The 23,275-nt window shown below is 41.8% G+C and overlaps 1 protein-coding gene and 1 pseudogene across 1 annotated transcript in view; one reads left to right on the top strand and one right to left on the bottom strand.

The window, feature by feature from the left end:
- LOC141443268 (uncharacterized) overlaps positions 1 to 21,254 on the bottom strand; it is a 37,750-nt gene extending 16,496 nt beyond the window's left edge. Inside the window, exon 1 of the mRNA XM_074108475.1 lies at positions 20,980 to 21,254. Coding sequence (XP_073964576.1) covers positions 20,980 to 21,059 — 80 coding nt within the window. The 5' untranslated portion in view covers positions 21,060 to 21,254. The remainder of the gene's footprint in view (positions 1 to 20,979) is intronic.
- Positions 21,255 to 21,728: 474 nt separating this feature from the next.
- LOC141443267 (uncharacterized) lies at positions 21,729 to 23,244 on the top strand (annotated as a pseudogene).
- The last annotated feature ends 31 nt before the right edge of the window (positions 23,245 to 23,275 follow it).

Here is a 23,275-nt window from a genome sequence, read left to right as displayed (position 1 = left end):
ACGGACGGAGTCAGCCGAATCAGCAATATCTGCATAACCGATATGGCCGTTGACCTTTGAGCTGCTGTCAGCTGCCGCAGTGAAAGCGATCAAACCATGATCAAACACAAATAGTTTACTGACGCTAACTTTCATACAAGCGCATAAAATGCCATACAATGAAATAAAACTTCGCTGGACCACATTATGATGAATCAGAATTAAACCGGAATAGTTCAACTACATACTGATTGGGTAGAAACCCAACAATCACCTTACTACACCGATGGTAGGTAATGGTAAGGTTTTTGTAATGTGTGTCTTGTTACAGTGTGGAGGTGGTGGAGCTGCACGAACACACATTTATTGCAGACGTAGCTATCGTAAGGTTTAGTTCATTGATATGGACGTCCGTCTGTAAGTAATAAATACCTGATTCAAAAATTTGTTTCGTAAAACATTGTACTTATCTATAGTAATGTAAAAAATCCGACCGATTTAGTAGTAGGTAATAAAAGACGCAAGAAAAATCGTGCAAGTTGCATTACATTGCGAGGCCGTAAAGCCAACGAGATTGTAGTGGTAAATCGAGCACCGCAATGTAATGCAACTTGCATGATTTTTCTTGCAAGTCTAAACTCGGCTTAAAGTACGTGCGTTCTGTTTCTGTTGTTGCGGCGGCTGGGAGTTTCACTATGCAGGCCGTCGTGTAAATTGTTATTTCCGCGGTTTCGGTCGTGGAAATGAAAATATTATTAGCTTGCAACCGCAGAGCCCGCACCGTACGGGTTTCTAGAAGTTTAGTGACGCACGACAAGAAACCAACACAGTATTACGAGTTCACGATAAAATAAATGTTCTATTTATTTCGGTGGTCTCGAAAACGGCTAACGATTTCGGTGGGAGGTTTCGGAGGCGAATAAACGATCCAGCGTGGTCATTTTCTAGCAGTTTTTTCGAGTTTTAGTAATAATAAGTGGCAACAGCCTGCAACCTTCCGAGTCTATTTCTTAACGAACCAAACTCTATCATATTCTTAAATCTTTACTTTTCCAATCTAAACAGAACAAGATATAAGTACTTAGGTAGTTTGTGTGAAAGAAAATGTTGCTTTTGTGTCAAAGCCGACCTCGCTCCGTGGTACGCATACTACATTTAATAGACATCAAAAGACGTTTATTATTTTCCCTGGATGCACTAAGAGGATTAAAAAAAGTTGTGGTAGGGTCTCGACCTCGACAGAGGAACATTCATTACCAGGCCTGGGCATAGGTAATTTCAAATTGCGCTACTACGTCTTGCGATGTTAAGTCAATACCCCGTTGCCACAACAAACAACGACTTTCGTTCATAGTGATGTATCAACTCGACTAGAGCCGTTACAGATGGTCTGCATTTCAACTGCAATGTAACTGGCGACTGCTCATACATTTTACATTGCAGTCCGCAAAACTGCACGCCAGCTGCGACTGAAACGCAGCAATGGCAGCCAAGTCGCGCTTAGCTCGAGTCAGTCCTGAGGCTGTATTGGTTCTGGAGCGCTCTGCCTGTCCCGTGGGAATAGTAGGAAGCTCATCCCTTTCACTTCAACAGTATTCGTATTTGGGACAGCCATCGTAAAAGTTACAGTTAAGATGTTTTGGCTGGGGTGACATAAGACAATCAAGCATGTATGTAATGTAAGTGACTGAGCGATACCGGGCCACCAGGCCAAGATATGTTTGTGGCACAACCGTCCTTGCTGGTAACAGTCGAGGAATAATTAGCCCTACTAAGAGCGGCCGTATTCGTATTTCACTTTAATAGCATCATAGTATTATATCGTCGGGAATAGCGCGCAAATCCGCTTATCTACCTATCATACGTAAATACCGCGTATCTGCACTACGTCTTGTTTAATAAATACTTATTCGTTTTATTCCAAATCTTTTAGAGTACAAATTGTATTTTACTAAATTTGTCAGAGATACGCGGAATTCAACGCTAGTTAAGCGAATTTGCACTATCCCCGCGACGTCTGTAGCTCTAATCGAATTCAACTCAAGTTACGTGACTATTTAACTAGAGTCTTTCAGAGTTGGCACGTTCTCTAGTCGTTCACAGAATAGCGCACTCCTAGGTGAGGTGAGGCAGTCGAGAATGAACCGAAAGGGTACTCCCGTACGGGGTATTTTACCCTGACACGGGGTAAAGTGATTGATGAGTGGCAACAGGCGATGTCGTGTCAGGCGGCACCCATTACGCCGGTGGTGGCGCTCCTTAATACAAAATGGCCGTTTTAGGAGATCAAGTTTGTACTTAAAGCAACAAGTTTTCGCAAGTTTAATTCTAATTAAGTGTTATGCAGGAGCATTCTATGATGTAGTCGAACACGCAAAATTATATAAGTTTATTTGTATAAGTCAGAAAATAAGCTGCACGCGAAATCGGTTAAAATTACATTAGCTCAGTTTGTGACGTAAGTATACAGATATAAGCGATGTAAGTAAACTAAAAAACTACAGGAGACCTCGAAGATATCGCTTCACTGAGATGAGATACCTATTGCGAGTTGAGTTGAGCATCTCTGTTTCTGATTCTGACAACGTTCTGGTTCTGACAAAGTACATCGAAAGGGGCGTCGTGCTGTCATCAAAAGTTTAGGTTGAGGCTCGTAAGAACCATTGCATTTGAACCACTTTCCTGAAATGTGCAGTTCCTAAGTGCACTTCTTTAAAATAATCACTTTCTCAGAAGGCGCACGAGGTACATTTTTCAAAAGAGCCATATTCGTTTATAATCGTGTGTGTCAAGTGCACGTTCAAAAACTGTGCATACATTTCGATAACAGCCCTAATTGTGGAAGCGAAGTGGTTTTGGGAGCATACATTACGCCGACTCCGAACTAGGCAGAATCCTGTAACTTATATGAGCCCTCAAGAGTAGAGTAGTTCTGCGATTAGTACAGTCAACAGCACATATAAACCTGACACAACAAAGTGCGCATAAATATCTGATACCACTCTATTTCTTGGGCCGGTAGGATGTGTCAGATATTTTTGCACGCTCCGCTGTGGCAGATATTAATGCTGGTGACTGTACACCAGACGGGCGCACCCACCCACCATTAGTCAGTAACCCAGCCCGCACAGGTCGACCTCGCCTTAGCCCTTCCCTAGGTATACTCTAATCAACTCTACAAGCCCACTGTCCTTTTCTATCCGTAGAGAATCGTAAAGGACACTAGACGAGGATTGAGGGCATTGCCTGACCGGTTGATAAGGTATCTGCAAATTACGCTCTAGATAACATGCGCTATGATAGTTCACTTTGCTTAATTGCATGAGCGAGCGCAACGAAATTGACAACAGACATGGCGGCGGTAATAAATATTGTAACGAAGTGCAGGGTCGGTACTAGTCGGTAGTTAAGTTATAATTTTGAACATGAAACTACCGTGAGACTCACTCATATTAAATATATTGACCCGGATAACTCACGTCTTAAATCGAGTTTAGCTCGACATGTTTCGGGCTAATCCGTAGCCCTTCGTCTTCGGAGCAACGCGACTCAGCGGCTGCTGCAACACGCGCACTGCGCGCCGTCGCTCTGCTCGCGCGACTACCCGACGAAACTGACACCGGCACACAACTACCCGCGTTTTCATCATCATTACAACTGTCAAATGTAGGGTAGGACACACACAACACTAACAACATCGCTCTGTAAAGGTACGTTCACACGCACCGATGATGCAGCACGAGTATTTAACACCGTTTTCCAACTCGGAGGTTCCGTCCAACCAATATCCCGGTTGAAATCCGAAACTCGAATTAAGACGTGAGTTATCCGGGTCAATATATGTATTTAATATGAGTTAAGTTATAGTTATAGATTATGCTCGAATCTATATATAGGTACTAATACTGGCCTTTACTTTTCGCGTGCATTAGCGCCTGCAGTTGAAAAGAAAATCCGGAATTAATCAAAAATTCATGTGGAAATTTCCAAAAAATTACATCGTGGATTTCACTGACATTGCGCTGCGCAAAGAACACCCGTGTCAAATTCATATAATCTGTAGTTAATTCTAGCGATAGACATTTTGAGATGGTATTCCCGAATCCCGATCCCGTAAGAATATCGGGAAAAATAGTAGCCTATTGTGTTATTCCAGATGTCCCGTTATCTACATACCAAATTTCATACAAATCCGTTCAGCGATTTCAGCTTGAAGAAGTAAGAAACACACGCACGCACATACAAACATTCGCATTTATATTATAAGTGGGTATTAGGAAGAATAAATAAAGAATAATACGGAGATAACATTAATTTATGTTGTGTTCGTGGCTGTGGCTGTACCCGTACATGCTAAATAGTTTTGTAGGTATTTCTTATTTCTGAAACTACAAGGGACCCAGGGAAACGCAGTGGTGCGAGCCCGGGCCCGAACCCCCGGCCATCTGCTTTGGGCCTCATCACTAGGCTACTAACCATCGTGCGTAATCTAATAAAACGTAACCTTTTTCAAAAGGCGCATTTTTCTCAGAATCTACACACCTGTCAATACCTACCAATAGCCTATATCACATGAGTAAATACAATAACGTTACGTTTAATAACGTTAAATACGTTTTGTCACCAAATTAGTTAGTTTTAAATATTATTGATTATAAATGTGTATGTTAGTCTGTAAGGTATTTATTGTATGGGCCAAGACATATTCCATTACTATCACCGATATATCAGTCGGCACGCCTTATCATTAATGAAAAATGGGTATCAGCTGTCCGCAAAGTTCATCGCCCTCCATTAACTAGGTACTTAACGTTGTCACGCAATAGATGCCTATTTGTAATGTCCGTCGCAAGTACTGTTCCAGCTGGGCTACTACGAAACTCGAAGTTCGTGTCGTGCGGTAGTCCCTCTGACACTTATACTATTTTTTAATACGAGAGCAAGAGGTGCGATACGCACTTATAGTTTCGAGTTTCGTAGTAGCCTAGCAGAACTACCTAGGCACAACTGCGCTATATCTTGACAAGCTTGTGCATGACATTCGGTAGAACCGTGTTCCATAGTGTTACGGTTCAGCCAAGGTTCCTCTGCATTGCGCCGCTACTCACAGCCTCACAGGGGACTCTAAGGCGGAGTTAGTCACCGCGAAGTACACAAAGTTGTTACGTTGTTAGTTACATTAACGAGATTTAGGGGCTGTTTCACCAGTCAGTTAACACTAATCAATGGATGGTGAAACGGCCCCTTAGAGTGCGATGTTCGGGATTGTTCGCTATAAAGGCCGCCTTACGAATGACCTTGCTTAATAGTGAGTGGCACGTGTCCTAAGCTATACACACGTGCTGGTAGGTAGCATTTGCTCAATAATATGCTTCCGTGCTCTTAGCTAGCATGTGTAACAGTGCCTGATCCGTTAATGGTACTATTAGGCTGTGTTTCCACCAGTGCGAGGATGTGTTGCGTCATTTACCTATCCTCGCACAGCACAGCTCTAGTGAAAACAGGTGAGTGAGTGTTCCCGGACAATCGCAAGTTTCCGCGGGATATCAACAAACGAATTCTTAGACGAAATTGTAGGTAACAACTAGATTATTCAGTTAGGTCAGGTTTCCCGTGGCGCAGCGCGCGCGCCGCCGGGTCTGCCCTGCTGCCTGCGGCCGCGGCGCGCCGCGCGATCACTCACCCGCCTGGGCGCCGGCCAACTCCGGTGATCGACGACTGCGGCCGCCCTACTTCCGACAAATCACAGGTTCTGTTCATTTGGAAACACCTAGTTACTGGATTAGGCATGGTTTATTCATGCGAGCGTTCTTAGGGCTGTGCCTCGGTGGACAAAACTGGTCCTTTGTTTTCCATCCGTCCGTCGGTCTTGACTTGTCAAGAACCTTTTTCTCATGAGGAATCAAGCTAAAATTAATGTCAGTACTCAGATCTGTTATCCTCTGCAGCAGTGAAAAAAGCAGACTTCATGGCTCATCAACGTCAATCACTGCGGCAGGTCAAACGTCAGTCATCACTCATCATCCCCAGCCTATATACGTCCCACTGCTGGGCACGGTAGCGGGCGCAGTGCGGATTGGAAACTTCACACACACCATTGAATTGCTTCGCAGGTTTGTACAACTTTCCTCACGCTGTTTTGCTTCACCGTAAAGCTCGTGGTAAATTTCAAATGTAATTTCGCACAAGAATTTTGAAAAACTCAAAGGTGCGAGTGCGAGCCGGGGTTTGAACCCACGATCCTCTGCTTAAGAGGCCATAGGCTATTCTAAAAACGGGCAGAGCACGGCCGCTGCGTTGGTAGCTCTTAATAAAGCAACACAAATAAAAAGTATATTTTGTTTACGTTTTACTTTTCAAACGTAATACGTAAGTTAATTTTAGATGCTCACTCGAGGTGACGTTGTCATAGGTCGCGTTCAAATTACATAATGAGATACTACCTATCTATGTGTATCGTTAGTTTGAGCACAGCAATGAATGAATTCGACCACAAGCGCACTAAGTTACAAACATGTCGGCAGTCGGCTCTGCATGTGCCGAACGAATTACGGACACGCAGAATCTTAATACCTTTGCACGTGTATCTAATTCTTACAAATAAATATTTATTTCGCGGATTGAATTTTATTACGCAGAGGTTTTCGGTGGCGAATAATCGATCTAGCTCAGTCTATCTCTGAGAAAACGCGTGTTTTCGAATTTTAGCTTCAGTGTTCACTGTGTATTCCCTTCCAGAATCGATATCGCTATTTTATCCACATTTTTATTTCAATTTTACATTATGTTCCGAGATAATTTGTCTTCCTTTAACAGTACTTAGGCGTTTTAAAAAAAGGCGCAGATTAGCAAACAAGACTGACAGAATATGCTGAGTCAGCGACTATTCTCGACATCATCTCTTAGTTTAAACAATAACTGATGAACTATATTTCATTTTCTATGTTACTTTGAGCATTGTATTGTGAATCATCATCATCATCATCAGCCTATAGCAGTCCACTGCTGGACATAGGCCGCCAAGGCGCGCCACAACACTGTCTCCAGCCCCTAGCATCCATCCGCCGCCAGCGACTCTCTTAGTACGGTCGTCCATCTACCGTGCCTTAGGACCGAGGCGTATTGTGAATAAGTTTGTTTATCTATCAAAGACTTTGCCCGAAGCTTTTCCTTTACAAGAAACCGAAACGAAATTAATAATTCCCTAATCGGCTTGTTTGTTGGAAATCGATCACGCCGCTAGGTCAAAGTTAGTCTTTAATAATAAAGCAAGGCGACGCAGGCCGTCACTTGCAGGCTCTAAATAGACACGCGCTCTGGAGAAAACGACTCAAATATGGATATATCACTAACTTCGATTATATACCTAGTGCCATCCACGAAGACGCGTGATTTTGTCAAAATTAGATTTTAATGACATTGTACGTAATAAGAACCAGGGCACGCGTCATCGTGAATGACTCTACCTATACCTATCTTACCTATATCCTAACTTCTACTCTAAATAAAATTAAATAAAAAATCCATTTAATTCTTTAGACTAAGCTTCTACTCTCTTAATTTCTTAGAAAATTCATATACATTGTTACATTGCTTTATGTCTTCATTCAAAAAATTATAGATTTTTATTCCATTATATTCAATGCTTCTTTTAAACTGTACATAATTCCTAGAATCAGGCAGCCGGATGTCAAAGTTACATTTTGCTCTACGTGGCCTATTGATTCTTCTACATGGTGTAAACCTAAACTTGTTTTTATAAATGAAAATGCATACCAGATAGATATACAGGGCTACAACAGTGAGTATACCATGTTTTACAAACAGTGGACGGCAGTGTTCAAGAGGCTTAGCTCTCTCGATATACCTAATAGCTTTTTTTTGTAAAATAAGAACTGATTCCATATATACGTTATTACCCCAAACCTCAAGACCGTACCTTAATATACTCTCGAAGTATGCAAAGTAAACTGTCTTAGACTAGTATAACCCACTTTCCTAAAATGTGCGCTATCTCTAATCTAAAGCATAAACCACATATACTCGTAGGTGCATTCGCGTGGTGCCCGTCGCACTCACCTATGAAAAAGATCTTCCGAAAAGATCGAAACTAGTCGGACTGTTCCTGGCTTATAATCGTGAGTTGAACAGTTTAATTTAAGCATATAAAATTTATGAAATGTATCACGAACGTATTGCTCAAAATCAACAACTATTTTATAAGATCGTATGTGGGATAAGCAATCGTCTTTCCAGGCTCATAACAGTGACCACGCGATCTGCCCATCTACGGCAGAATGCCTCATAAGGTAACCGTGTACCGGGGAGTCATCAAACGGAGCCGTCATGATGATGCAAGGAGCACGCGTCATCGCTCACGCCAACAGCCGCCCACGCACCTAATCAACAAACAAGCAATTAACTGTTACTTGCGGATGTAAATTGAAGGTGAATTCTAAGTTCCAACATAGGCTAGCAAATAAATGATAGGATCTTTACTAATCCATACTAATATTATAAATGCGAAAGTGTGTGTGTTTGTGTATGTTTGTCCGTCTTTCACATCGAAACGGAGCGACGGATCGACGTGATTTTTGGCATAGAGATAGTTTATGGGCCAGAGAGTGATATAGACTACTTTTTATCCCGAAAAAATGCACAGTTCTCGAGGGAACAGTGCGCGATAACCGAATTCCACGCGGACGAAGCCGCGGGCAAAAGCTATTATATAAATACGAAAGTGAGTAAGTTTGTTTGTCATGCTTTCCCGGTTAAAATTCCTGTACTTGTTTATTCCAACCGCTTCACGCACCATAACAACATATTAGTGATCTAACTCTAACCTAACAAAACAACGATATATTGCATGATATTACAAATTGTCGAGGAAGCATAAATCATATAACTTTCCTCAACCCCAATTGCCTTCAGTAGCCTTGGGCATAATCTTCAGCCACTCCCCGTCAATAACCCCAGCTTGGCCACCTGCCAACGGGGCAACGGAGCGGCTTAACTGTCCGCTGTTGACTGTTCCACGCTTCCTCGTCCATTGGGGTCGCGTGGGAGTGTAGGAACTTGCACAAATACCTAAACGAGGTCGTTGTCGTTACGTCAAGCAGCTTATGAATAGTTTGGCCTAACGCTTCCGATTGCTTCAGCGACAACTTTCTTCAAGCGCCTCGGACAATAGGACTATTGCCAAACTTCGGGCTGATTGCGTGTCGTTAAAACGACAAGTTTTAAGCTTTTCCTGACGGCTTCAATTGCGGTACCTATTTACAGGAACAGTGCCACAGTCAATTGCTTTTTGCTTCATGCTGTTATTGGCAGTTAAAATGATTGTAAAGTATAATGTGTCTAGAGGTATGTAAACAGAAACAAAATCTTCATTAGACCTTAAAAGTTAAAAGTAAGGAGAAGCTTCATTAATTACTATACGAGTGAGTAATTATGTAATAACAAGTTTTTCCGCGATTGCGCTATACATACTAGCGGAGTAGCAAGGATTGCACTATTAGTTTAATTTATATGGACCTCCGCAAAGCGCCTAAACCAATCATTTATTTCAATTTTCGTTAGTCAATAGGTACTAGAGCCGTGGTGGCCTAGTGGTTTGACCTATCGCCTCCAAACCCCGGCTCGCACCTCTGAGTTTTTCGAAATTCATGTGCGGAATTACATTTGAAATTTATCACGAGCTTTGCGGTGAAGGAAAACATCGTGAGGAAACCTGCACAAACCTGCGAAGCAATTCAATGGTGCGTGTGAAGTTCCCAATCCGCACTGGGCCCGCGTGGGAACTATGGCCCAAGCCCTCTTGTTCTGAGAGGAGGCCTGTGCCCAGCAGTGGGACGTATATAGGCTGGGATGATGAATAGGTACTACATTCACACAAAAACTTGTTCAAATGAGTGCGCTTCGACTCGATTGAACATCTACGTAATCTTGTTTTGTCGCATTTGTACAATGAATTTGCAGTATAATGGTTACAGACAGTCGAAAGTTCGAAGCGGATGACGAATGGCAAGGCAGCACTAATTCAGCGTTCGTCATAATGCGGACCGTAGGAATGACACGGCAGAACAAATAGGTCATCCGATACGAGTTAACGAAGCCTGCCACAGCTCATCGATCAAGATAGGGCACTGCCCAATTACATCACCGCGGCCTTGGCGGCTCCAGCCTGTGTAATGGAGCATCCTAGTCTGCGTCATCTGTGTACTGGGGCGGCGGCGGCGGACCATTTGTCTCTGTACCGCCGGTAGGGCACAGATACCAGAGTTTGCAGTACGCGGTGCGAGGAGCCCCATCCCTGGGCGGCCAGTGGACGCCATGGCATGGCAGTTACTTCACGCACCTGTGACGCCAACTCTCAATGACCATGTAGGAATTTTCCAACCGTGTTGCCTACATGTTTTGAATAACGTCAGTGACAAGTATGGCAAAGCTTGTGTACACTAACTGCAAGGGATAACATAAGTAACATCTGAAGACACATAGGGGCTGTTTCACCATCCATTGATTAGTGTTAACTGACGGTTAAATGTGATGCCGTCTCTATTTGTTTTGTTCCAATAGACGGAGACGGTGAAACAGCCCCATAATCTAACTAACGCATCTCTCCCTCTTTTGGTTGCAATATGATACGCGTTTTTTCATAAGTTTTTAGTACAGTCGAGCAAGAAATTAGTTTACCACCCTAAGGTGTAATGTCATTCGTAGCGCTTAAAACTTCAAAGCCTATTTCACTCACAAGTCAATATGACAATCAGCCTTATTGCTTTATTTCTGAAGTAGGAACTGTCACTAAAATTAATAAAGCACTTTCTTGGTCGACCATACTACGGTAGGTACACATTAATGAAATGTACTGCTTTTTGAAGCATCATCCTCAAATTACCCATTTTTGGCAGTTAACTTCTTTACAGCCTGAGCCTTTGGCCGTTTGGCCTTTTACTCCTTTTAGTCATATGCGCGGTCGCATTCTTAGCCTGCGTGACATGTCTATTCGTCATTAGCTCTGTGGCGTGCACACACGAGGCGCCATCACATACGTTCCCTCTGCAAACACCGCGACACTGCGGAATACGAAACTGACATACGATATATTAGCGTTTAGAGAAAATAGTAGTGCTCACTACGACAGCGTTTGACGCCGCGTCACCGGCGGCGACGGCGACACAGCAGCCGGCACGACCTCCCAGGTATGCGGTAACGGTATGCGGAAGGTCGCAGATTTCTATCCAAATGTCGTAGTCCATTATATCAAAAGTATAACCTATTTAATTAATGATATCTAGTTATAAGGAATAGTCGCGATCAATAGGTCTAGTAAGACTTTCATGAAGCGTACATAATTATACATTGATGATAGACCCTATCACAAAAATTGGGATTATCAAAGTGTCAAAATATGTTTATTTCCAAAAATTTATGAATGTGAAAAAATCTACCACCGGTTAGGCAAAACCCCTTGTTGAAAAAAATCGGCAAGAAACTTAACAAAGCTACACATGTATGTATTTTTACAAAAAAGATTTACAATATTATAATGAGTATACACAACTACATTTTGTTAAGACTTATCTTGTATGTTGCACGAATTTGCCATTGTCTAACTGACACTGTAACATCTTGGATCGGTGCACAATAACAAAAATAATACCTACAATAATACAATGATAAAAACAATAGGGCGCTACTGCCAGCTCGTCTGGTTATAAATATGGTTTCTGCGCTTGCACCGGCGCCTGAGTCACTCCGGAATGCCGCCTACGGGCTGATCTGAGCTCCATCCGGTACATCCCGCGGCGCGAAAGTCTAGCTATGACCGTTAATTTCTGTGCATGTGACAGTTAGCGCCAATCAGCGCTTACGCTTGCCAGCCCCGCTCGTCCCGCGCCCCCGCGGTACCTTATTTTGTAGTTGTGCATTTTGTTCATGAGACCATAATAATTCAGAACTATAAGGCGTGCTGCCTGTTATTTACCGAACTCACCTAACGAATCATATACTATACTTTTCTAGATTCAGCTCTGACTTAGATTTCCCATATTGTTGACATTCCTCACGAAACAAAGCCGTGAGAATCATTTCACGAGAACACTACAACCAATGCGTGGGTTAAGATTAAGACCTAGTTCAAGAGCACGATAACGTCTTTAGCTATTCGAGAGCACTGCGAGAGCATGCAAGACGAACATCAAAGTATTCAAAGTAATGGCTTTTAGATAACGTATCATTTGATATTGCGATAACCTTTTGAAGAAACGTGCCTCCAAGATAGAAGATATGGGCTGGAAACTACATTTACGATGTATCGCAAGCGCGCTAGCCGCCTGAGCACGGTTTGAACTTGTAAGAAACACCGTTGCAAGGAACATTACATTGTGAAGCCGCAACGCAAACGAATCTGAAGTGATCAATCGAGCGCCGAAATGTAATGCAATCTACATGACTTGTCTTACAAATCAAAACTAGGTTTAACGACTTATTAAAATTTTCACTGTCGTTTATTGAATTGATTATCGCTGCAATGATTGGCGTGTGAAATATGAGAAGTTCGAACCGGACTCCGATATCCTGACGATTGGCTTGATCTACCAACGAACCGCGAAATAAATACAGCCCACTCCGAAGAGGTGTTTTCGTTGTCTCCCTTTTCCGTCCCGTACCGCAGAGAGCTGTCGAGAGCTGTCTGTGTGTGTGTGAGCTGTTTGCTGCTGTGTGCAAAGCACCGCACCGAGAACCCGAGACTGTCCATCACCGACAACGGTCCATTCATGTGGACGATTTTCTATTTGTACGCAATGACAGTAATCTCTATCGAGCATTAAGGACAGTCGCGTTCTCGCGTTGTTTACCAATCAACCACTTACCGCCAAATATTTGTATGTTATGAAGTGTAGATCGTACGGCGATTAGCATTCCAAACATTGACTTTCGTCACGCAGGCCGTGTTTCTGCCACAGCACGTAGAGATAAGCCGACGGGACACACGCACGAGCGTGCGCGCTGAAGACCTAACAATATAGAATAGATACAGAAATGTTACCCGAGCTACAAACGCGACCGTGCATGTGACAAAAAAGGAAAACAGCCATATTTCCACTACACTTAAGTCTGTGGAATATTCGCAGTACCTAGTATATCACCAGCATAAATATACGACTATGAACTGAACAGGTGTACAGAAATATCTGATTCTTCACGAGGTCATAAAGTTATGACGACACCTTGCTCGGTAAAAATATGTGACGTTTTGTAACCGGCATAAACATAGTTTCGTTTTACTGTGTCAGCATAAATATATCGGATCGGGGCACTTAACAATATATTTGTTGCATAGACATCCATACTAATATTATAAATGCGAAAGTGTGTGTGTTTGTATGTTTGTCCGTCTTTCACGTCGAAACGGAGCGATGGATCGACGTGATTTTTGGCATAGAGATAGTTTTTGGGCCATAGAGTGACATAGGCTACTTTTTATCCCGGAAAAATGCACAGTTCCCCAGGGAACAGCGCGCGATAACCGAATTCCACGCGGGCGAAGCCGCGGGCAAAAGCTAGTAGCTATCATTAAGGAGCGGGTGAGCAAAGTACTTAATTCATTGTTTGTAGCTCATTTGATTGCCTATTAAAATAAAAATAACTGGCGACATTGACTGCGCAAAAAAATACGCTAGTTAACATTTCTATTCCTCTTATTATCTGTGGCGCGCGTGACAGCATCGCGCATGCGCCCTGAATGAAAGACATTAACACCGCCAATACCGGTAATGAGCCGTAACCGGTGCTCGCTGGGAGACAACCAGTCAACATTGTAAAGGAAAGACAATAATGTTGAGTATATATACAATACATATTATCATCTTCATATCAGCCGTAGGACGTCCACTGTTGGACATAGGACTCCCCTTCCACTCCCCTTCTTCTTTTGGGCTCCACAGAAAACCAGCGTTACTGCACATAATGTGCGGCAACACATGCTGAGTGGAGACCCTTTTTGGTATCCTGTCGTGTCACCAAGTAACATAGTTTTAGTGCTAGTTTTAGTCATAATTTTAGGTGGTACTTATGGAGCCAAAATAAACCTTTATTTCTTTCTTTCTTCCCCCGTAGACCTCCAGTTATTTCGGTTGGATGGAAGCGGCCTGCATCCACCGTGAGCCCGCGGCTTTAACCAGATCACCCGTCCATCTCGTTGGTGGCCGACTGGACCCACCCTTACACTGTGGTGCAGCGGCAGTGGCATGCCGCCATAACAATTCGATTCCCACCGGTTTGCTCAAAATTTTCACATGATATCGATGACGACGAGTATCTAATGTACATACATTAGTAGCATATGTAAACAAAGAAAGCTACCTTTGTCCAAGAACCACCGGAGCTGAGTCAGAAGGCGCCGCCTCGCACGGCGCAGGCGCAGGCGTGGGCGCCGCATGTACCGAATGAACGAGGTATGTTATGTACTTACTCGTACATAATGACAACTGCTCATTCGAGGTTGCTGACTAAAGGTGCTTTTCCAACAGCGCGGCGTGGCAAGAAGAGATGGAACGCGCGATAATTGAAATCGCATGAACCAACAAATTTTCCCCAGGGTTACCACTAAAGAGATCGCGCTGATCGTGTTGCCATTACAGAGTTAATAAACAAACACTCTATAGCACCGCCACTACTCTATACTACTGCTAATGCACCACCTGCTGTAATCTAAATAGTTCTTACTTCTTTCTGTAAAAACGGTTACCTGGAAGAGATCGCTCTTAAGCGATAAGGCCGCCTATTGTTTACCTTGTAGTTTTCTTTCTGTGTACCTGTTTTCTGTATCGCTTACTATTTCTGGTGTACAATAAAGAGTCACTGTATTGTATTGTATTATTTCAACAATGAATGGAAACTGTACATGTGTACATCAGACTAATTTCTACAAATGAGTTAATGCATTTTGTTTGTTGAGCTTGAAACACTTTGTAAGTATCACTTTCGAAATTCCACCTGTATAGGCCGAGAAGGAGGCATCTTATCTAGACTAGAACGTAGACTAGAACCTTCCCGCTTCATATCCGCTTTTGACCAAAGGTTCTAGATGAGAGGGAGGCCTCTTATCTAGACTAGAACCTTCCCGCTTCTTATCCAGTTTTGACCAAAGGTTCTAGATAAGAGGGAGGCCTCTTATCTAGACTAGAACCTTCCCGCTTCTTATCCAGTTTTGACCAAAGGTTCTAGATGAGAGGGAGGCCTCTTATCTAGACTAGAACTTCCCGCTTCTTATCCAGTTTTGACCAAAGGTTCTAGATAAGAAGGAGGCCTCTTATCTAGACTAGAACCTTCCCGCTTCTTATCCAGTTTTGACCAAAGGTTCTAGATGAGGGAGGCCTCTTATCTAGACTAGAACCTTCCCGCTTCTTATCCAGTTTTGACCAAAGGTTCTAGATAAGAGGGAGGCCTCTTATCTAGAAGTTTTGATCAAAAGCGTATGTCTTCCAGCTGATTATGATTACATTTGGATTGAAGCATGTAGCTGGTAGGTACGTTGTAACAAATTCTTCAAGGTCCAAATACCCAGTACAATATAGCTCCGGAGTTAGTCACCCGGGACCCGGAGGTCCGCCGCCCTTTGTGGCATTGTTGGTTCCCGCAAGCAGATACCCTGGCAAGTTCCGTCTCAGCAGTGACCCGACTTGACCCGAGCCATTGTGCTTAATTAGCAGAAAAAGATTTATTTTAGTGAAAATACAAACAGCGAATTTAGAACAAGTTTTTAATTAGTGATTACTTTCATCAATTCAATTCAATTTTTGCTGATTTGGGACCATTTCGTGACATGGAGTAACAATTTTTTTATATTTATTAATCCATTCTTCCCATCTCGTCACGGATAAATGTTTTCTATCTTTCAATCTAGACCTAGCTATATGCTAATGCTAAATAAATGCGAAACTTCGTAAATCTGTTTGTTTATTAGTATTATTATTATTACATTCTCACGTGGAAACCGCTGAACCGATTTAGATGAAATGCTGTATACAGATAGTTTGAGTCCCGGGGAAGGACATTATTTAGAATATTTTTATCCCGGAAAATTGCATGGGTCCCGCGGGCTAGCGATAAACGTATTCGCGTCATCATCATCGGCCTATCTTAGTCCACTGCATTATTATTACCCTCCAATTGCAATTGTAATTGAAAGAAGAAAGAAAAAAACAAAGAAAGGTTTATTTTGGCTCCATAAGTACCACCTAAAATTAGCACTAAAACTACGAGTATGTTACTTGGTGACACGACAGGATACCAAAAAGGGTCTCCACTCAGCATGTGTTGCCGCACATTACGTGCAGTAACGCTGGTTTTCTGTGGAGCCCAATTGCACGCCACTGAGCACGATCCTCGGCCACTCTCATCCAGTTACTGCCAGCTACCTTGCGAAGATCATCACTCCACCTAGTCTGAGGGCGTCCCACCCACGCCACGCTTGCCGATTCGCGGCCTCCACTCATGAACTCGTTTACCACAGCGGTTATCGGTTCTACGGCTGATATGGCCGGCCTACTGCCAGTTCAGTTTGCTTATCCGGTGAGCTATGTCGATGACTTTAGTTCTCTGTCGGATCTCCTCGTTCCGAATTCGATCCTTCAGAGAAACGAATTCTACGCAGACGGAATCGCCGGCAACATACAAACTTACGCATTTATAATAATAATATAGGATCAGCCTTTAACCGCGTTCGCCTCGGCCGTAGATGGGCACACTTCGCGCCGCCTACTCAGCAGGGCCTACGGCTTTAAGGAGCGTATCCTTAGGCAATGCCCATAAGAGCTTGGAGTTGCACTCGCTGGCCTTATGTGGGCATGATAGGAGCTAACTGTACCGACTGACGGAAGGATTACACAGATGTCTATCCCTTATGGCTGCGTTTCTAACAGAGGATGCGTTGCGAAGAATGTTTCTCATGAACCAATAGAAATACTTCATTTACTATCCTCGCACAGAGCAGCTCCACTGGAAACAGCTGAGTGGAGGGAGGATAGTTAGATAAACCGTTTCTATTGGGTCATTAGAAACACATTCCTCGCAACGCTTTCTCGTACACCTCTGGTGGAAACGCAGCCTTATCCACTTTCGAGTAATGCGTGTATATCTATTCGAAAATTGATACCTATCCTGTATCTACAATTTAGGATGTCGATATTGACTTTATTGACAATCTAGTTCTCAGTAATGAACTAATTAATGAGATATCTCTGTTCAAAACAAGTTATTATGCTATACTCACCTGAATCAATTACTCCACAACATAATTCAAGACTTAACGACCTTGCCAGTTTCCTGCTTCGTATCATAAAATAATAATTACTGTATTAATTGTTGATTGTATCCAACAACCTCCCAGGGATGCAGGCATTCAGACGGCAATAACATTAACATAAATGATGGCTTCCACCAGTTGCTCGGCTTTTGAATTCCCCAGAGAATTATGATAGCCTCAACACACTGGCTTGAAGAATCATGTTATTTTCTTTAATTATGGTAATAGTTTTTTTTATAATAAGTGTCTGTAGCTATACGTATCAGGTTGTGTCCATCAGTGCAAGAATTTGATGTAGAAGACAGTTACCGTTTAAAAAAAATTGCGACGAGCACGCGTCAATGCGTGTTGCTCAGAGAGTGTACAAGAAAGACAAAGACGTACTGGCGATGGCGACCTGTGAAACAGCACAAGTGTTTTATGATTTAAATTCGGGTATTGTTCCGCGTACCTTGACTTTAAAGAAGCTCGATATTTCGGCACAGTTGCATGCGCCATGATCACGAGACGACGATCGTGCTTCTCTAAAATCAAGGTAAGTACGCGGAACAATACAAAAAAAAAAGAATTGTCAAAATCGGACTACATCAGGCTACGTAAAAAGTTATGCGTGTTCATACATAAAAAAATACGTATATATGCGCATCAACTTGAGAGAACTTCATCCGTTTTTTCCGTCTAATCTAAAACAGTCGCAAAAGTGTTATGCTAGCTTTACATGAGCTTAGTACTTGTCATTTCATTAGCGTTTGTGACTAGAGGTTTTATAGTATTAATAAAATAAAAATAATAAATAAGTACCTTAGTTGTTTTGCCTTGGCCAATGCTGTCAGTCCACAAGATCATTTTTAATAAATAAATAGGTAGATAAATAAATAAAATAAATAATACTATACAGTACCCAAAGATACCCAAACTTGTAAGAAAAGGTTAAACAATTCTTCAGAGTCACAACAAAAAGGGGCACAACTATAATTTTTTGTGATATTGAGTTAAATACATATTCTGAAACAGGAAAAAAAGGTGCATCTATTTCTGCCTGATTTCTACTATAAAATAAAATAATAAAGCCTTTATTTCCCGAAATTTTTACAAAACATTTAAAATCCAATATAAAAATTCATAAAATTAAAAAAGAATAAATAACAAAATAAACATAATTAAAATCAACTAAAATCATCACAGAATGTCTCTTATTTCGGTGTGCCTTTTGGCAAAGGCCTCCTCCAAGGCCTTCCATTGTCCTTCCTGACTTTGTTATCCCATATCTTATCCTATGGTCAACTTCAATTCATCCTCCCCTCTTGCTGCCCTGGACCTAGAGCCATCCCTTGGGTACCAAACTGTCACCTGCTTGCTCCATTTCTCCTTTTTACAGCGAAGCATGTGTCCAGTCCACCTCCATTTAAGTTGGTCAATACGTGATAGGATATCTGTTAATTTTGTCTTGTGCCTGATGTCTACACTTCTAACTTTATCCAGTAGTTTCAATCCTAGCATGCTCCTTTCCATTCCTCTTTGACATCTTGCTAGTTTATCCCTGTGGTGTTTTGTCAAAGCCCAGGTTTCGCAGCCATATGTGATGCAGGGTAAAATACAAGTATCGAAAGTCTTTTATTTTTTTATTTTTTATTTTTTTTTATTTTTTTTTATTTGACTGGTTGGCAAACGAGCAAGTGGGTCTCCTGATGGTAAAGAGATCACCACCGCCCATAAACATCTGCAACACCAGGCGTATTGCAGATGCGTTGCCCACCTAGAGGCCTAAGATGGGATACCTCAAGTGCCAGTTATTTCACCGGCTGTCTTACTCTCCACGCCGAACACAACAGTGCAAGCACTGCTGCTTCACGGCCAGGATTAGCGAGCAAGATGGTGGTAGCAATCCGGGCGACCTTGCACAAGGTCCTACCACCTGCAAAAAGTCTTCTTCTTGATCTTAATGCCCAGTTCTGTGCTTTTCATAATTTCTTTTAAGGCCCAGTATTTTTTCCACCCTGTCGCAATTCTTTTGTCTACTTCCTTGGACATTTGGTCGTAGGGTGTTATTATCTGGCCTAGATAAACATAATCCACTACGTATTCGAGTTTCTGATCGCTAATGGTTATGTCTATAGGTGTTGAATTTGTCATCAATTTAGTCTTGCTCGAATTCATTTCTAGACCTACTTCTACTATGCCTACTAAGTATTTCAGGTTCACCCACACAATATCCTTTTGGGATGGGCCATTGACATGCCACCAAAGCGGTCATTGTCTTAGGGGCTTTTGGTTTTGAATGTTGTGGTTATTTTCCATAGCTGATGACCCTCAAGTGTTTGCGACACATATTGCTTCAAAACCTCATGCGGCCCTGGACCCTGCGTGCCATTATAGGAAACATGGAGCTGCTGACACATTACTTAAGGGATCAAGTTGCAGATATCAAACTCATAGGCAGTAGCTATGCTGGACTATCAGCCAAATATGTGGTCTACCACCCTAAAGTTGATAATTGTTTGCATGTCATAAAACAATAATGCCAATAGACAAATGTTCATTTGATAGGAACTTGTTTAAAAATTGATAAACCACTTATTTGGCTGATGGTACACCACCTGTGTACACCACACATTAGATGACAGATTCTTAAATGAGTTTCTAGTTGGGAGACCCAATTGACTTTATGGATTTAAATGATACACAATCAAAGCATTTTGGAAACTAATTCAATAATGACTTTCTAATCAAGTTGTCAACTTCACACATGTTTATCCATACAGATGATATATCTCAACCTCCTACACAACAGAGCATTTGAAAGTGAAAGTGTTGCATAATATTTGAGATCATCCTATTTATATCTGTTGGACTTTACGGTCATACAACAAGAGCTACTTTACAATGTTGTTTAAATTGTTTTTAATCCATGCATTTATAAATTTAATTCCAATGTTGCAAGAGTTAATTTCAACTGATTCATGCATATTTCCCATAGTTGTTTTTTCTGAATTTATCATTTTGAAGTCGTAAAAGTTTAAGTTACTTATGTGTGTGTGTGTGTTTGGAGCTCATTAGTGATTTAATGTATGAGTTATATGACTGCATTGACTGGTGTAAGTGTGGGAGCTCTACAAGCAAAGCAAGCAAGCAAAAATTGTTACGATATGTAATTTTTCTAATGATTCAAAGAGAGAGAAATACATACTTATTATATGCAGCTAATTTATTTATAATTTTTGGTTAATTTTGTATTGTAAAAACTGGAAGCATTTGTAACAAACTTGATAGAAGTTCATAAAGTTCAGTCTTGGCTAAATGTAGAAATAATAGAGCGATAAGTTGTTTATTTCATTGAAGTAAAGAAAAACATCGCTAATTGCAGTATGTCAAAGTCAAACCACAAAAATTCCACAATAAAGAGCATATTTTATCAGAAGTAAACATTCCATGACTCACTTTGTCAGCGCGACCTCCAAGTCTAATAAGAGTCTTATTAGATTTGCGCTTGTGGCTCGAGTCGAGATCGCAGTGCCGCAAAAACAAGGGTTCAAGAGCATTGTGCGTGTCGCGCTGCTGCGAACTGGGTCTGTCCGGGTGAACGCACCACCGAGCGAACTCCGGACGCGGCACCGGAACGATTGCAATTATCCACGCACAGTGCCCTAATAACACCCTAATCGCTCCTAGAGGTACCTAACACTCACCAGCAGTTGAGCTTCTTGATAGACGACAAATCCGACTGCTTCGAGCGAGCTATCACCATTTCTTCGGTCAAACGAGCCATGGTCACAACACTTCACTTCACAACGTTTGAGTATAAGTTTAATATAAAAGAGCACGACGGTTTGTTTGTTCAGATCGGCGCGAGGTCGCCGCCTCGCATCTTGCTGCGGTCACGACGGCCACGAAGCGAGCGCGAACAAAAACTGAAAACAATGCACGATCGTCGCTGTCACCTTTTTCGTTTGCTGCTGTCACCCCCCCGCCCCGTCCGCGCCGGTCGGTCCACCTTGGAGCTGTCACTTGGCCAAGAGGCATTAATTGGAATTTAACCACATTGTGGTCTTCATATTTACATTTCGGGCTATAAAATTTGTTTGGTGCAATCCTAACCTAATAAAATAACCATTGCGTTTTTAAAGGTTTTTTATGAATATGGATTTTATTGTTTTTTTTTTATGTCGGCTCTTTCATCGACTTCGGATTCGCGAGGGATTCGCCTGAAAAACGGTACAAGAGTGTCAGATTGCGCGTTTTGTTACACAAAAAAAGCTCACACTAAAAATAACGTAACTAAGAAATCACGAACCTATCAAGAAATCAACGAATAATTAATTTTAATTTGTAATATCATCATGAACACATGACAATAATTTTTTAAAATAATACCCAGCTAACATATTATAACATAACTTGCACAAGTTGCTAAACAACACATGAACAAAACGGACAGATGAATGACGTCAATGACGTTTGCCTGATTTGAGTGACAGGAAAAAAAAGGCGGGAACCTTTGAGAGGAAAGGCGCGAATTTCTAAAAGAAATATTTATAATTATTAATAATTCTGTATATATTGTATATTTTTAGGTGTAAATATCTGTACATACTTACGGATAAGTGTGTAAATATTACATAAGCTATAATGGGACGGGAGAAATCTAAAAAACGAAAAAAAAAAGAAGGTGCTGAAGACAGAGGGTCTCCGCCGAGGACTCCGATTATGAAAACGATGCAGATAAGTACAGGCCGTACAAGGTAACAAATTATTCTCGTAAATATCCAGAAAATTCACAGAGGCGAGACTTCGTTGTGTTCCTCACACACCAATGCGCCGACAAGCCGTTTTCGGATGGCGATAAAGTAAACTTGTCCCAGGCCATAAGAAAATACGCCATATCGGGAGTGCTACATCTGAGGCCTATGAATAAATATAAAGTGGCTATAACATTCGATTTGTCAAACAATGCCAACACGTTTTTAGGTCACAATAAATTCCTAGACGAATTGGGGCTTAACGCCTCAATCCCCGCAGCAGACACAGAAGTTACTGGAGTTGTAAAATCTGTCCCAGTTGGTTTATCGAATAAAAATATATTCGCAATGATCGGCAGCTCACGAAACGTCATCCAGGTGCGGCGATTCATGCGCAGGTGAGGGCAGATGGGGGCGAGGTCGCGTATATTCCCACGCAGACTGTCGCAGTAACGTTTGCCTCTACCCAGCTGCCTGAGTACGTGTACCTGGACTCATGGAGACACGAGGTGACGCAATATGTCCCTCCAGTTAAGCAATGCTTAAAGTGCCAACAGTTTGGACATATTGCTAAATTTTGCAAAAATAATGAGGTTTGTTCTATCTGTTCCGAAAATCACAATTATAAGGCCTGTGGCGCCGACAAACAAAATCCAGTTTGCGCCAACTGCAAGGGTAAACATATTGCAATTTCCGCGTCTTGTCCTATTAAAAAAAACAAAATAGAAGAAAACAAAATCAAATCCCGAACTGCAGCCTATGCCGATCTATTTAATGAAAAGTCTTTCCCCCAACTAGCTGCTAGGACAGCTGAAACCTACTTAGAGAATATGCTTAAATCTCAATCATTTTTAAATATGATCACGCAAGTGATCATAAAGCTAGTAGCTAATAAAAACGAATCGCCTATAAATACAGAAACAATACGTGCAGCGTTCCAAGGTACGATAAGAGGGAACGCTCAATCTAAAGCATAATGAACGCCCTCAAAATCGTACATTGGAACGCTCAGAGTATACTCCACAATAGGCACGAATTTACAAACTTTTTATATCAAGAATATATAGATATTGCGATCATTTGCGAAACCTGGTTAAAGCCTCATCTGAGGCTAAAGGTCCCTGGGTTTAACATAGAGCGCAATGATTGTGGTAACAAACATAATGGTGTATGTATTCTGATACATAATAGTATTGCATATAACAAAATTAACACATTTTTGATGACTCTCTTCAAAATATTTGTA

This window comes from Choristoneura fumiferana, chromosome 27, assembly GCF_025370935.1.
Source record: "Choristoneura fumiferana chromosome 27, NRCan_CFum_1, whole genome shotgun sequence".
NCBI lineage: Eukaryota > Metazoa > Arthropoda > Insecta > Lepidoptera > Tortricidae > Choristoneura > Choristoneura fumiferana.
This window is presented reverse-complemented; position numbering and strand designations above follow the sequence as displayed.